The sequence below is a fragment of the Hordeum vulgare genome, chromosome 2H (assembly GCF_904849725.1).
Source record: "Hordeum vulgare subsp. vulgare chromosome 2H, MorexV3_pseudomolecules_assembly, whole genome shotgun sequence".
In the NCBI taxonomy this organism is placed as follows: Eukaryota; Viridiplantae; Streptophyta; class Magnoliopsida; order Poales; family Poaceae; genus Hordeum; species Hordeum vulgare.
The window spans coordinates 39,618,249-39,635,373 of NC_058519.1; the positions used below are offsets into that span (position 1 = coordinate 39,618,249).

General features: G+C 43.5%; 1 protein-coding gene across 1 annotated transcript; it reads left to right on the forward strand.

The window, feature by feature from the left end:
• The first annotated feature begins 728 nt into the window (after positions 1 to 728).
• LOC123424710 (transcription factor RF2b-like) lies at positions 729 to 5,292 on the forward strand. The gene is made up of 4 exons (XM_045108377.1): positions 729 to 1,376; positions 2,925 to 3,057; positions 4,336 to 4,420; positions 4,614 to 5,292. The coding sequence occupies exons 1-4, from the start codon at positions 865 to 867 to the stop codon at positions 4,988 to 4,990; spliced, it is 1,107 nt and encodes a 368-aa protein (XP_044964312.1). The 5' UTR covers positions 729 to 864; the 3' UTR covers positions 4,991 to 5,292.
• The last annotated feature ends 11,833 nt before the right edge of the window (positions 5,293 to 17,125 follow it).

A 17,125-nucleotide genomic window follows, 5' to 3' on the forward strand; every position in this document is an offset into this window, starting at 1 on the left:
AGCGCAGACCGTTGGCAGCGGGAGCCGAGTGGCCGACAGATGTGGGGTAGCGGGGCAGATGCGCGGGGCTCGAGGCGGCCAGCTGGCGGGCAGGAGGGAGGGGGCGCGGGAGATTAGGAGAGCTGGCGGGCGGGAGGGAGAGGGGCGCGGGAGATTAGGAATTTTTTTCGTTTTTTTTCGTGAGGGAGAGGGACGCGAGAGATTAACGTGCCGCGGACCGGCCCGATTAGGCCACGTGTCGTGCTTGGCCCTGGGAGGCTGGCACGCGGGCCGGGCCGGCCCGTGTATTAATCGGGCCCAGGCGGGCTGTGCCGTGCCTGACACGATTATGGCGGGCCGGGCCAGCCCGTTTGGCCAGGTATGGTGCCGAAACGCATAATGATCTTCAGAAAGATCTAATCGAGTGGTGGACATGGAATGACCAACGAAATGAGAGTGATGATTTATGTGTTTGATGTTGTAGTGTCCAACTATTTATTGTTGACTATTATGAAAAAGCAAACTATTTATTGTTGACTATTTTTATTTGTGATCATTTAAAAAACTTGTTTGTAGTCTCGTATGTTGTTTGTGTTGGACGCATGCTATGCGTTTTTTACAGCGTCTGCTGAGACGGCGGGTGGAATATTTTACGACGACCGCGGAGCCGGTACACTTGGACGTGCTATATTTTGCTATTTCGACAGTGCAAACCGTTTTTAGGCGGTTGGGCGTGGAGATGCTGTGAGCCTGTGAGTGTGAGTGAGTGTGTGAGGACTTTTCATAGCGTTGCACCGAGCGTAGGCTACGCCTCCGCCGACCCACACGCACGCGGGTCAGAGTGTCCGGAGACAGGAACACGCGCCTGCGCTGCCAGCCACCGCAATGGCGATGCCGCCCAAGCCCGGCGAGCCGCCGAAGCCCTCGCCGGGGCGCGGCCCCAACCTCAGCCCCAACCCCAACCCCAACCCCTGCCCGCTCCCGCCCATCCCCAGCGGCCCCCAGCCGGGCCAGGCCCCCGCGGCGGCGGCGCCGCCGCGGTCCCACCACCGCCGCGCCAGATCTGAGATGCCCTTCCGCTTCCCGGACGCCGACGGCGGGGGCTTCGACGAGATCGGCTCCGAGGACGACCTCTTCTCCACGTTCATGGACATGGACAAGATCGCCGGCGCCGCCCGCGACCGCGCCGCGGAGACGTCCTCCTCGCCGCCGCGCCCCACCAAGCACCGCCACAGCGCGTCCTTCGACGGGTTCGCCATGGGCTGCGGCGGGCCGGGGGGCCAGCAGGATGGCGGCGGGGGCGGGGGGTTGTTCGCCGACGTGCTGGAGGCTAAGAAGGCCATGTCCTCCGAGCAGCTCTCTGAGCTCGCCTCCGTCGACCCCAAGCGTGCCAAGAGGTGACCCGCCGCATTCCGAGGCTCCCTTGGATTTTGAGTTGGTGGTTGGTCGGTAGGATATGCTAGGGTTACAACTTACAAGTAGCTCTTACTTTTGATTATGCTTTTGATAAACAATTGACGGAGCGCCCTGAAGGACTAGCAAGAGTTGTGGCCTAGGTAGCCTTGATTCTGCAAGCAAAGAAATGTGCCAGAAAAAGTGCAGGTTCTAGACTATCGCGTAACCAAATCACGGGATATTGTTGGTGTTAGTGGTCTTGAATCTGGATGGATAGTGACAGGCAGATCCTAGGACAGGACTTGCTGGCCAGCTCAATTGGGTCGGACGTTTCTCGCTTATGTGGGTTTCCTTTTGGAATACAAGCACCCATAGAAGTGATTCAAATGCTAATTTTGTTGTTCTCCAAGTTGCTGTCATTGTTCGAAAAGCGGCCCGTGGCATTTAGTTCTTAAATAAGCGAAGGGCATGGGATGAAAGGGGCGGGAGATGGCAACGAATGTCGCATGCCGCCTTCTTATGGTATTTTCTCTCCATTGGCTATGGCTTCTTTGTTATCATTTTCTTTCGGTCTCCTACTTATTCAATGAAGCTTGCGGGGCATATCTTTGAATTTATAGTTCTTCTGTTTCAGATTAACCATTTCCTACGTTAGCTTACATCAAGTTTGGTTATACATTGGTTAATTTTCTCCCTCAATCTTTTTTACTGTGATCTATCTATGCAATACCTAGTCATGTGTATTTGTGATATAGGTTCTACCTGTACCAGTTGGTTACATCCACGTCTGCTTATAAATATGTTTCGTTTCAACAAGTTTCTGTAATATGGGGTTATGTATGATGTAGTAGTGTTATATAATTATTTAATGTGTTTTATTCTATATGTTATTATCTTAGTCCAAAAATCTTCTTACTGCCATGTAGTTATTTAATAAGCTCTTAAATACACAAAGCACGTGGAGTGAAAGAGGCGGGAGATGGCGATTTGTTGCATGTTGCTTAGGTCTGCACTGTTTTACGGTGTTGCCCCATTTTCTAGGCCTTCTTTATTTCATGCGTTAATGATCTGCAAGATGTTCAATGAAGTTATCGTAATCGACTTTTAAATTTGTTGTTTATTTTGGAATAACTAGCTGAAACTTAAATATATCCCTGTTTTGTGTACATTAAACAGCATTGCATATGCTTTTTTTCGAGCAAATATTTTTACTGCAATCAAGTTATATAAATACCTTTATTTCTCGTGTAGGTTTCATTCGCACAGATTTCTAGTATCAGGTGATCTTGATTGCAATAGATAAATTATACTGGTTATGAACTACTTTCTTCTGCTTAGCCTATCAAATTTGTCCCAGCTGTGGAAAGCTGATGCATCAGAACTTCACATAGGATATGATCCCTTCCATCTCCAAAAGAGAATATGTTTTTCTTTTAAGGCTATGCTGTATTTACCATCATTCTGCCCATGTAAATGTATTTATCCAGCAGGCTGTTATCTGGCTGCATTGAATAATGGCCAATATAATTCCTAAGCTTTCTTTGTTTCAGAATTCTAGCGAACAGACAGTCTGCAGCTCGGTCAAAGGAAAGAAAGGCTCGATATATAACAGAATTAGAGCGGAAGGTTCATACTCTTCAGACGGAGGCTACCACTCTTTCGGCACAACTGACGCTATTTCAGGTAAACCTTCATCCATCTGTTTGCCTCATGGATTGCAGTATTATCATTATTATGTTAGTTCATGCGTTGTCAGCAGGGCCGTCTCCAGAAATTTGGGGCTCCGGTGCAACTATGTGTTATTTCGTATAATATTTTAGAATATGAAATTAGTTTACAGGTAGTGTGCCACATGAATCCTATAATCAACTACATGCCTGCCTGACTAGTACTACTGTACTGTTAGGGATTGCATTCCAGATAAAGATTGTATAAAAAAGAAATAACTTAATGTAGTGTTTTCGTTATCTATTTTAATTACGGGCTCATGACTTACCTTGGAATGTATGTGGGGGTGACTGTATGGCTGTTGTAGTTGTGAATCCGGAGGACAACGGCCGGACACATGTCCGACTCGTAGAGGGCGACCATAATCTATCGCTGTCTCACCGAAGCAGGCAAGGCGGCGCCTCACTATTCTCGCTCGTGAAGTTGCAGAGGAACGCATGCTCGACCAGTCGGCCGTAGTACGTAGTGAGTAGGCTCAGTAGCGGCCGCCTTATTTTCCTATTTGATATTTTACCAACAGGCCTGAAGGAGTGAGGCACCATACATGGCCGACTGGGGGCCTGCTGGCTGGGTATCATACATGTCGGTGTGTCACCATAACATGTGTCCGCATCTGGCGCGTCCTTCTACAGTTTTCTCTCGGATAGAATCGGACGACCTAGGCAAAAAAAAAAAAACCCAGCCAGCATAGGAACTGGGCGTTTTTTCATGGTCTTTTCCTCCGGTTGGGGTCCTACGATTCTGGGGGATCTGTGCGATCGCACAGGCCACAAACCCTCATCGTCTTGCCTTGTTCTCACTGTACAAAAGAAAACACACTCCATAGTAATTCTGCCTTTTAAACTGCACTGAGAAGCCAGCTGCACCTAATACATGGAAATCGGTGTCAACCAAACTGCATCTGCTTTACGCTTGGTGAATCACCAGTCACCATGATATTTTCATATGAAATGGTAGTTCCAAACCAGCTGAAGTGATTTTTGTATGTGGTTATATTAACAATATGGAGGGCTGAAGGGTGATACCCTGCAGCATGAGGCAATGAAACGCTGTAACTCTGTTTACCAGAAATCCAGAACTGTTAGGTTCTGATATCCATGATGTTTGTAATGTTGTATGCATTAAGTTCTGACCAGCTGCGGGTTTTATATTTGAGCATGTACTTCTTTATAAAAAATATTGTTTGCATAAAGTTGCTGGATATCCTTTTAAGGAATAATATCTTGGTGGCAGAGAGACACAACAGGACTTTCCGCAGAAAATACAGAGCTCAAGATTAGGTTGCAGGCCATGGAACTGCAAGCTCAACTGCGTGATGGTGAGATTTTTATTACCTTGACTAGTATAATCATGTGAACTCTTGATTTCCATTGTTTCGGACAATTTTGTACAGGAAGGAGCCTCATTGTTGCTCTGTAGATTGACATAGAACAAATAACTTCGTATCCAAACAGATCTTACAGAAATAATATTTGAAAAAAAGTCATAACAGATATAGCATATGTTTGCAGCTCTGAATAATACACTCAAGCAGGAACTGGAGAGGCTTAAGATTGCTACGGGTGAGATGACAAAGCCTGATGAAGCATATAATACGGGAATGCATCATGTCCCATACAACCCGTCTTTCTTCCAGCTTTCTGAGCAACATGCACCTCAGCACCATTCAAGTGTTCACCAGCTGCCATCCCAATTCCAACCACCTCATCCCAATGTCCCAAGCCACCAGATGCTATCCCACCCAAACACGTTCCCAGATATGATGCAGCAAGACTCACTTGGGCGGTTCCAGGGGCTGGACATTGGCAAAGGATCAGCGGCCGTGAAGTTGGAGGCAGAGGCTGCCGTGAGGTCAGAGGGTAGCTCCATATCTGCAGGTGAAAAGTAATATCACCTTCTAATTATGGACCTACGTGCAAACAAGCACTCCTTTCATTTAGATTTATTTGTTCATAGTCTTACATCCTCAAACTGGTTTCCTTGTCCTGCTAGGCATAATTTTTATCCAATTCTTTCTATTTATGAGGTGTTGTTTGGTTGTAGGGATCTAGGTAGTTTTGTTTGGGTTCATTTCCCATGTGTCGTGTTGTTTCGAAGTTAGGGGGACTGGGTGATCAGTCTGTTTTCTTTGATTACCATGTAGACAATCAATCATGAGTTTTCCATTTGAAATTTACATTTTTCTGTTGATATGCTTTGCATCCTGGGAATCTAGAAGTATCAATTGTTGTAGAACCATGGTGTATCAGAAATCTGAACTTCTTAGTAAATGGTATACACGATATAAAGACAATTTACACACGTCTACAACTATCTTTTACCGGCTCAAGTACCAGTTGCTCATGGTTGATTAGTCCTACGACGTTTATTCACAGAAAAAGAAGTCCTATCTTATGACGTAATGTGTACTTAGAAACACTCGAAAAGGTGGAAGCCTTTCCGATCCGCTGCTATCGCAGTCCACCGTCGCATGATCCCCACATATAGCTGCACACACGCACTATATCCAGTCCTGTTTTAGTACTACTAGAAGAATCCTCAAGGCATAGTTCATGGTACGGCTTCAGAGCCAATATTCAGTCAGTGGTCCGTGTCTGTCTGGGCCGGCTTTTCCTTCCTGCATGTGTGTGGGCTCACCGCGTTTCAGAGTGACTGTTCCACCACGTGATTGCAATCTCCTTGCATGCTGCGTCTATAGTGCCTGTCTAAGTGGGTTTATATGGAACGAGATTCCATATTCTTGCATTCACACGTGCTGCATTTACCTTTGAATATCATTCACTGCATCTACCTTCTAATATTATGAGAGAACTTCAGGATATCCGTATTTAGCATGAATTGGGGAGTACAATTATTGGTGTTTCCTTGAACGGACTATACACACCACACCAGATATAGGTCTGGAAATGTGGCCCTTCCGTGTTGTTTTTAACCTGTACACACCACATGATTTGGAGTGCACAAATCCAAAATTACTAATGTCTTTGCTTCCTTGGGCTTGTCAACAACTGTTCCAGGTCTTTTTATGTGCCAAGTATATATACTGGTATTGTTATACCCTTTTTGAATTGCTGCTGTTATTATGCTTGTCCTTTTATATATAGGGAAAGAAACATGGCATGTATTCAGTTTGATATGTGTATATAGGGCTTTAAACACCCTGGGTAGGTTACAGGCTCAGTTTGTGTCATCTAGTTAATCTCACCAACTCAAAATAAAGATATTTCAATCCATCTCTTCTGGCAACCTTGTCTTTGAATCAGACGTGACACATTGCACTGGATAATTTTGTCACCTGTTTGACTTCGTACCACCCTCTTCACCGTCCCTTTGCGTTCAACATGACTATTTTTCTTGGCGTTGCACTGGGTGTTAGGCTACATTCACAGTCTAGCAAACTGAGTAGATCAGTTCAGTACAATATTTCTCCACTAGAAGCCTTTGTGTCCAGACCCACACGCGGTCAAAGTTCCGGAGACAGGAACCCACGCCTGCGCTGCCACCGCAATTCTGATGCCGTCAAAGCCCTCGCCGGGGTGCATCCTGAACCTCTACCTGAACCCATGCCCGCTCCCGCCCATTCCCGGTGGCCCCTAGCCAGGCCAGCCCCGGCGGTGGCGCCCCTGAAGTCCCACCATCGAGGATAACCTCTTCTCCACGTCATGGACATGGCATTGCGGAGACGTCCTCCTTGCTACAAAAATCCCATATGTTTGCAGCTCTGAATGATGCACTCAAGCAGGAAGTGGAGAAGCTTAATATCGCTACAAGTGAGATGACAGACCCCGATGAAGCATCTAATGCGGAAATGCATCATTTCCCATACAATCCATCTTTCTTCCAGCTCTCCGTGCAACACACACCTCAGCACCATTCAAGTGTTCATCAGTTGCCACCCCAGTTCTTAACCACCTCATCCTGATGTCCCACGCCACCAGAAGCTATCCCACCCCAACATGTTCCCAGATATGATGCAGCAAGACTTGCTTGGGCAGTTCCAGGGGCTGGACATTGGCAAAGGATCAGTGGCTGTGAAGTTGGACGCAGAGGCTGCCGTGAAGTCAGAGGGTAGCTCTGTATCTGCAGGTGGAAGTAATAGCACCTTATAATAGTGGACCTACCAGCAAACAAGTACTTCCATTTAGATTTATTTGTTCATAGTCGTACTGCTTCCCTTGCCCCTCCTAGGCATAATTTTTATCCAATTCTTTCTATTTATATGGCATTGTTTCGTTGTAGAGACCCGGATAGTTTTGTTTGGGTTCATCCCCCCTTGTGCTGTGTGTTGTTTCGAAGTTTGGTTGGACTTGGTGATCGACCTGTGTTCTTTCTGGTTACCTTACATTAGACTATCGTGGGTTTTCCATTTGGAATTACATACGTTTTTCTGTTGATATGCTTTGCATCCTGGGAATCTAGAAGTATCATATTGTTGTAGAATTGTGTTGTTTCAGACATCTGAACTTCTTAGAAAATGGTTTACACACTTGTGATATAAAGATGGTTTACACACTTCACATCCTTTTGGGAGCAAGTATTACTCGGTTGGCAAAATAACTTATCTTGGTGAAGTCAGAGAGTAAAAGCTACTAGCTTCGTCCGGATTTATTAGTCTCCTTCATATTTTGTGCCAATTTTTAACCGTAGATTTGACTAACGAAATATAAGTTGTATGTCACAAAGTCATATTGTTGGATTCAGATCTGAAAAAGGTTTTTAGTAATACTATTTTATGGTTTATAACTAAATCAACGGTCAAAGTTTGAATCAAAATACAATGGAGGCTGATAAACCAAGACGGAGGTAGTAGCTAACTAAGATTGCGGAAAGAAAGGAAGAGTCGACCCTACTCACGTTTATGTGAAGCTATTGTAAGCAGGAAAAGCATTGGAGGATGTCAATGAAATGATTTAACCTAAGACCATGGACAATGAGCTTCAAGATCTTTACGTTGTGCTGCGATGACACTAACTGCTTTCAACCATTGCTTAGATCATGAAAACATGGAAGATAATTAATAATAGTAGTGAGTAGCTAAGTAATTTGTTGCAGCAGATCACTGGATTTTAATAAAAGTTTAATTGGCGAATACATTTGGAAGAAATAATATATACCTGGAGTATTGTCTTGCCATCATGCCACTGCGAAGGTTCCAACAAGTAGTGACGACACTAGACTGCTTTCAACCATTGCTTGGATCATGAAAACATGGAAGACAATTAATAAAAGTAGTGAGTAGCTAAGTAAGAGGTTACAAACAGATCACTGGGATTTTAATAAATGTGTAAGTGGCGAATACATTCGAAAAAGATAATATATACCTGGAGTATTGTCTTGCCGAGATGTAGGGTGGACATCATTGTCACTGTTAAAGGTTCCAACTAGTAGTGATGACACTAGACTGCTTTCAACCATTTCCTGGATCATGAAAAAATGAAAGATAATTAATAAAAGTAGTGAGTAGCTAAGTAAGAGGGTGCAAACAGATCATTGGATTTTAATGAAAGTGTAAGTGGCGAATACATTCAGAAAAAAAAAACCTGGACGAAGGTTGACATCATGTAGCTGTGTAGGTGTCAACGAGGATGTGTATGATTCATGGACCGTAATATCAGCATCCCAGAGCAGGAGTTTTCGTAAGCTTGGAGTGTTGACAATGATGAGTTCCTCCATCGTACCATAGTCTGGGTGGATTTTTTTTTGAGGGAGTCTAGGTGAACCTTACAAGAGTTTGGGACCTGAGGTGGACGCGATGGAAGTGATAGCATGTGTTGAGGTACAAGGTGGTAAGATTTGGAGATGCGGCGATCATGGCATGGAGTGTGTTCTGGGAGTTTGTCACCCGGAAGAGAGTGAGGTCGGTGAGATTTGGGAAAGTTACACCGAAGGCTAAGATATTCTTAGGGAAATGGCAACAACCAAAGTTGGCGACTCGAAGGGAGGAAAAGTTTAACATGGACGAGTGTAGCGGCGACATTGACTCGCCAGCATGAAAGTTGTTCTGTGTTGTTCATCCGTTGGTAGCTGAAATGGAACTCCTCGTGGTAGTCGAGAACCTTGGACCGGAACCATCCGTCGAAGATGGGGTACCTACCTCGATCGTCGGAGAGACGACATAGCGTGCTTAGGGAAAGGCGACGGGCGCGTACCTCGCGTGGAGCTTTGAGGATCTCCGAGATGAGGTTGACTAGGTTGTCTTGCAAACTCCCTTTTCTGGATGTCACGGTCGTCGATGTTGAGTGGGGTGCACTTGCGCCACAGGTCTTTCCGCCCTTGGGAGATTGCGTGTGTACATGCAGCGTTATCGTTGGAGAGAGGGGGGATGATAGTGCCCAGGACGTCGTTAGTGAGGGCGGTGATGCGGCCCTCCTCCTTGGCGCAAGCAGGAGCAGGGTCGAGCGACGGCGCCACTTCTTCTCGGTCGTGCACCAGTGAAGATGATCTGCCGGCGAAGCGGCGGGCATGGCCATTCTTAGGTAGGCCGCAGCTGTTGTCATCGTATCTGGCGTGTTTCCCGGGCACCATTGGGGCCGTGGTGTAGCTCGTGGGGTTTGGGTACCATATCAGTGGCTGGGAAGCTGTAGGCGGCTTAGGGTTGAGGGAATGGGGAATTGAGCTGGGAGTTGGGGAAAGAGCGCCAGGAGATTAGGGGAAGGAAGCCATTGTTGCACAAACTTCTTTTAGGCTGTCTGTAATGGTAGTATCATAGATAGTATCATGGATGCCAACTAGACACTTTTGATGAGGTGGCATAGAATTAAATGAAGAAAGAGAGGGTTGAGTATCATATTATGATACCGTATCATATTAAATGATGTGCTATTATGTGTCTTGCATGGCAATAAATGAACTATACTACTCCCTCCGTTTCTAAATATAAGTCTTTTAAGAGATTTTACTAGATGACCACATACAAAGCAAAATGAATGAATCTACACTCTAGATTATGTCTATATACATCCGTATGTAATCCTCTAGTAGAATCTCTAGAAAGACTTATATTTAGGAACAGAGAGAGTATGATACTAACATATGATACTATGCATTACGGATGTGGTATCATATACTAGTATCATATGCATGATACTAGTATATGATACTACCCATTACAACCAGCCTTAGCCAGTTTCAGAAGCTACCGGTGGATTCGAAACCAATAGGATGCTGCCACCTTTAAAGTTGTGGGACTACGTGCATATACAGGTAAGGGCATCTCCAATGGTTGTAAGATAGTTGTTGGTAATTTTGACACATAGGATTTTTGATGATGTGTCATGCAATAAATGAAGAAAAAGAGCAAGGTTGTATGTAAATTAACCAACACCCTTGCACAAGCTCCAATGTAGAATAAGAGAGCACCTTATTTATTACCTCACATCTTATTGGGCAAACTAGATACAACCCATTGGAGTAGTTGTATGTTAAGATGTTGGCTGATGACATGTCATATTTTACCAACAAGTTAACCAACAAACTGTTGGAGATGCCCTAAGGTATTCTCATCTTTACATGGCTCGTATTTCCCTATCTGGGGTCCCACCATACATATGCAGAGGACGCATGCATTATCCTGCTTTTTTTATACAAACTATGGCCTATGGGATGCATGTCTCTCACATTATCTCTCCTCTCTCCATCTCCAAATCCATCACTTTTTATTCCCTTTTCACTATTTAGAATGTTCATATCTCAAAAAAAATCCTGTTTTTTAATTTTTTTATATATTAGCCAAGACTTTTAAAACAGGATCAATCTTGAATACATTCAAACATTTTTAATTTCAACATTTGAAATAAGTGAAATTAGCTTTCTGAAAATAGTGAAATATGATCTTTGAATTGGGTGGAACCAATTTTTTAAACAAGGGAAATATGCTTTTCATATACACGGCACATTTTTTGGTGTGAAATACGTAAAATTTGTTATTTTAGAATTTTGGAACTAGGCATTTAAAACATGTGAAACTAACTATTTCAAAGTTTTTTCTAAAATGAGTGAAATCAATTTCGAAATGAGTGAAATCGGTTTTTGAAATATTTGAAATAAGTTTTTTTGCCTTGAGTGAAATTAATTTTTAGATGAGTGAAAACAGTTTTCCCCTCTGCGTCAGTGTTTTAGGTTTGCGACTGCTCTGCGTGTGACATGTGCAGGATGGCGAGTTGACCGGATTCAATTTTTGTTCCGGCCGTACTCTACGGGTCAGTTTTCGATCTGGTCAGTGATGCTAGTAGGATTTGAATGAGTTTTTCTTTATAGAATTCGAATGAGTTTCTTTTAGTATTACACTGTTTTGTCAGCATGCACGGGGCAGAAGATGTCAACATTAGATACTACTTCCTCCGTCCAAAAATACTTGTGACAGAAATATATGCATTTAGATGTATTTTAGTTTTAGATACATCTATTTTATAAATTTGCGTGATAAGTAATTTTCATAGGAGGGAGTAGATGTTTAGGTGTAGCATGGCCTTGGACCTTTTTCTCTTCTGAACACTATTTTGATAGCAGGACTGAAATCTTTCTCTCTACCTCCCTCCCTCTCTGGGCTCATCAACATGATAACTTGATTAAGAATTGGCGTAAAGTTCAAAATTCCTCCAGCTGTTTGTCCTACACAAAGTAACTCGACGATTGATGCCTTACCCAGATGCCTCCCCGAAGTCTTCAAGGATCTCCCATGACTCTCCCTGCGCTTTGCTCGGCCTTCATAATTTTCTGTCATAACTTACATTAGCCCATTATTTGAATGATAAGGCTCTAATTTTGTTAGAAAATGTCTTTTCCACGTTTATAATAAAAATGTTATGTACACTCTACACTCTACAACGTCTTACTAGTTGACCAGCGCTACAAGCGCGGGTGCAAGCTCAACGCTATAGGTAAACCGTAGTAGCACAAATACAATAGACACACACTGGACTACTAAGTGGATCCAGCCGTGCCCTCGGATAATTAGTAATAGTAGCGAGTGGTTTAGAACCTGTGTTACTACTAAGTGGATAGTTGTAGGGCAGGTGTGACACCCTATGCTACTATTATGAATAAACATGCGAGCTGGTGGGCCATTTAGGTGTGCTACAACTACTGGACGTAGTAGTAGGATAGCTCATGTGCCCCTCGCTACTACTAAGAGCAGCACCCACCTATCCCATTCACATCTTTCCTCACGCCACGCATTCAGACCTTCCTAATCAGTTCCCCTCTTGCATCTCCGTCCGAATTCACGTTGCGTTCCAACCCATTTCCTCCCCCCTTAAATTCCCAAACCCTACCGTTGCTGCGCAGCCAGCCAACTATCGCGACCCGGCTGCCCGCCACGCGGGGCAAAATGAGGGAGCAAGGGGGGATGGGGGAGGAGAAGATGGAAGGGTGGAAGGCCTCGGAGTCCGTGCCGCATCGGTGGCGGGCGGTGCGTGCTGAGTTGTCGCTGTGAATTTCACTGAATATTTTGTCATGCTGCATTTCAGGAACCGCCTTACGAGCTTTCATCCGGGCTACATGCGGAATCAAGCGGACATCATTGATTCCAGTTACCAATACGTTTGTGGTGAGCGCTTACGCCTAATCGTTCCTAGTTGTTTTACCATGGGTGGCTGCTGCGAGAATTAGCACTACGTTTGTGCAGTTGTTATTTTGCGTGCTCATATTGATTTACTCATTCATTGATTCCAAGGACCAATGCATATACATTTGTGGTGAACGCATATGCTTAATCATCCTAGCTGTTTTATCATGCATGACTGCTGATGGAATGGGCACTACATCATGCACCTGCTATTCTGCGTGCTCAAATTCAGTTGCTCGTTCCTTAGTCACGACGGAGAATCCTAGATCATATATCCTGCATAGTTCCGTCGCATCCAGCAGTCACCTGCCTCAATCATTTACAAAACATCGTCTCAGATGATGGGATGTTCTTCGATGGCCCACAAACGTGAGATGACGTAAACACTCGCATAGAGTCACATGATGCTGACTCCACGCCTTTCACAAAGTTAGGTGACATTCTCCTGTTGCCGAAGGCAACATGTAAGCAATGATTGACGATGACGATGTGTGTTTAGTACTTTGTATACGACGAACATGGAATTTGTGTCCGACGAAACTTTGTGATGTAAACGGTCTTTCTAAACTTGCATTTCGCTCTAGTTTGGTCTGATGAACTTTGTTATGTTTGCTAACATTTTAACTCTTTCTCTTGGTGTTGCTTAAGGGACACAGAGTTTTTGAGACCGAGCTCAGTAAGATAAAAAAAATTCAAAACACATTAAAAAAATAATTTTTTTGTGATGAACATTGACAAAAGTTTTAAGTGCTTACAAAAATTCGTCATAAAATGACATTCCTACAAGGCGTGAAAAAAGGGTACTCTGAAAATGCTACTTTAAAAAGCTTTTTGGAGCACTGAATTTGTTTTTTTTTGTTACACCTTATAGGAATGTGATTTGAGGACGAATTTTTGCAAGCACATAAAACTATTGTGAATGTTTATCATAAAAATCAGGTTTTGTTGATTTGTTTAGTTTTACTGTTCACCTGAGCTCACTTGAGCTCGGGACCAGAAGAACACTTTCCTTGCTTAAGTATTATGTTGCATATTATCTATGAATTCGCTTATGACGCATCTGTGTTAGGAATATAGATGAAGAAGTAGCATGTCGTGAAGAGGGAGGATTTCAGGAGTCTACGCCAACTGGTCAGAATGTCATGCCCAAGTGAATGGCTTCCAGGGCAACAACCACAAAGGGTTTGAAAGTAAAAGTGAAGTTCAAGTTGGTGAGAGAGAGGGAGGGAGGGAGGGAGAGGGAGATCACTGGATTTTAATAAAAGTGTAAGTGGCGAATACATTTGGAAAAAAAAAATATACCTGGAGTATTGTCTTCCTGAGATGTAGGGTGGACATCATGTCATTTGAAGGTGCCAAAGAGTAGTGATCACACTAGACTGCTTTCAGCCATTCCCTTGATCATGAAAACATGAAAGACAATTAATAAAAGTAGTGAGTAGCTAAGTAAGAGGTTGCAAATAGATCACTGGATTTTAATAAAAGTGTAAGTGACGAATACATTCAAAATAATAATAATATATACCTCGAGTATTGTCTTCCCGAGATGTAGGGTTGACATCATGTCACTGTGCAGATGCCAACGAGGATGCATACGATTCGTGGACCATAATATCAACATCCCATAGCAGGAGTTGTTGTAAGGTTGGAGTGTTGACAATGATGAGCTCCTCCATCCTACCACAGTCTGGGTGAACCTTACAAGAGTTTGGGACCTGAGGTGGACGCGATGGAAGTGATAGCATGTGTTGAGGTACAAGATGATAAGATTTTGAGATGCGGCGATCATGGCGTGGAGTGTGTTTTTGGAGTTTGTGACCTCGAAGAGAGTGAGGTCGGTGAGATTTGGGAAAGGTACGCCGAAGGCTAAGATATTCTCAGGGAAATGGCAGCAGCCAAAGTTGGCGACTCGAAGGGAGGAAAAGTTTAACATGGACGAGTGTAGCGGCGACATTGACTCGCCAGCATGAAAGTTGTTCTGTGTTGTTCATCCGTTGGTAGCTGAAATGGAACTCCTCGACGTAGTCGAGAACCTTGGACCGGAACCATCCGTCGAAGATGGGGTATCTGTCTCGATCGTCGGAGAGATGACATAGCGTGCTTAGGGAAAGGCGACGGGTGCATACCTCGCGTGGAGCTTTGAGGATCTCTGAGATGAGGTTGACTAGGTTGTCTTCCAGAACTCCATTTTTTGGATGTCATGGTCGTCGATGTTGAGTGGGGTGCACTTGCGCCAGAGGTCTTTCCGCCCTTGGGAGATTGTGTGTATACATGCAGCGTCATCGTTGGAGAGATGGGGGATGATAGTGCCCAGGACGTCGTTAGTGAGGGCGGTGATGCGGCCCTCCTCCTTGGCGCAAGCAGGAGCAGGGTCGAGCGACGACGCCACTTCTTCTGAGCCGTGCACCAGTGAAGATGATCTGCCGGCGAAGCGGCGGGCATGGCCATTCTTAGGCAGGCCGCATCTGTCGTCGTCATATCTGGTGTGTTTCCCGGGCACCATTGGGGCCGTGGTGTAGCTCGTGGGGTTTGGGTACCATATCAGTGGCTAGGAAGCTGTAGGCGGCTTAGGGTTGAGGGAATGGGGAATTGAGATGGGAGTTGGGGAAAGAGCGCTAGGAGATTAGGGGAAGGAAGCCATTGTTGCACAAACTTCTTTTAGGCTGTCCGTAATGGTAGTATCATAGATAGTATCATGCATGCCAACTAGGCACTTTTGATGAGGTGACATAGAATTAAATGAAGAAAGAGAGGGTTGAGTATCATATTATGATACCGTATCATATTAAATGATGTGCTATTATGTGTCTTGCATGGCAATAAATGAACTATACTTCTCCCTCCGTTTCTAAATATAGGTCTTTTAAGAGATTTTACTAGATGACTACATATGAAGCAAAATGAATGAATATACACTCTAGATTATGTCTATATACATCCGTATGTAATCCTCTAGTAGAATCTCGAGAAAGACTTATATTTAGGAACGGAGGGAGTATGATACTAACATATGATACTATGCATTACGGATGTGGTATCATATACTAGTATCATATGCATGATACTAGTATATGATACTACCCATTACAACCAGCCTTAGCCAGTTTTGGAAGCTACCGGTGGATTCGAAACCAATAGGATGCTGCCACCTTTAAAGTTGTGGGACTACGTGCATATACAGGTAAGGGCATCTCCAATGGTTGTAAGATAGTTGTTGGTAATTTTGACACATAGGATTTTTGATGATGTGTCATGCAATAAATGAAGAAAAAGAGCAAGGTTGTATGTAAATTAACCAACACCCTTGCACAAGCTCCAATGTAGAATAAGAGAGCACCTTATTTATTACCTCACATCTTATTGGGCAAACTAGATACAACCCATTGGAGTAGTTGTATGTTAAGATGTTGGCTGATGACATGTCATATTTTACCAACAAGTTAACCAACAAACTGTTGGAGATGCCCTAAGGTATTCTCATCTTTACATGGCTCGTATTTCCCTATCTGGGGTCCCACCATACATATGCAGAGGACGCATGCATTGTCCTGCTTTTTTTATACAAACTATGGCCTATGGGATGCATGTCTCTCACATTATCTCTCCTCTCTCCATCTCCAAATCCATCACTTTTTATTCCCTTTTCACTATTTAGAATGTTCATATCTCAAAAAAAAAATCCTGTTTTTTAATTTTTTTTATATATTAGCCAAGACTTTTAAAACAGGATCAATCTTGAATACATTCAAACATTTTTAATTTCAACATTTGAAATAAGTGAAATTAGCTTTCTGAAAATAGTGAAATATGATCTTTGAATTGGGTGGAACCAATTTTTTAAACAAGGGAAATATGCTTTTCATATACACGACACATTTTTTGGTGTGAAATACGTAAAATTTGTTATTTTAGAATTTTGGAACTAGGCATTTAAAACATGTGAAACTAACTATTTCAAAGTTTTTTCTAAAATGAGTGAAATCAATTTCGAAATGAGTGAAATCGGTTTTTGAAATATTTGAAATAAGTTTTTTTGCCTTGAGTGAAATTAATTTTTAGATGAGTGAAAACAGTTTTCCCCTCTGCGTCAGTGTTTTAGGTTTGCGACTGCTCTGCGTGTGACATGTGCAGGATGGCGAGTTGACCGGATTCAATTTTTGTTCCGGCCGTACTCTACGGGTCAGTTTTCGATCTGGTCAGTGATGCTAGTAGGATTTGAATGAGTTTTTCTTTATAGAATTCGAATGAGTTTCTTTTAGTATTACACTGTTTTGTCAGCATGCACGGGGCAGAAGATGTCAACATTAGATACTACTTCCTCCGTCCAAAAATACTTGTGACAGAAATATATGCATTTAGATGTATTTTAGTTTTAGATACATCTATTTTATAAATTTGCGTGATAAGTAATTTTCATAGGAGGGAGTAGATGTTTAGGTGTAGCATGGCCTTGGACCT

What these genes read in the sequence shown, in the direction of transcription:
- LOC123424710 (XM_045108377.1), top strand. Translation starts at nt 865, where the DNA reads ATGGCGATGCCGCCCAAGCCCGGCGAGCCGCCGAAGCCCTCGCCGGGG. An exon ending in CACAACTGACGCTATTTCAG is followed by an intron (nt 3,058 to 4,335) that starts GTAAACCTTCAT and finishes TCTTGGTGGCAG; the next exon opens with AGAGACACAACAGGACTTTC. An exon ending in GCAAGCTCAACTGCGTGATG is followed by an intron (nt 4,421 to 4,613) that starts GTGAGATTTTTA and finishes ATATGTTTGCAG; the next exon opens with CTCTGAATAATACACTCAAG.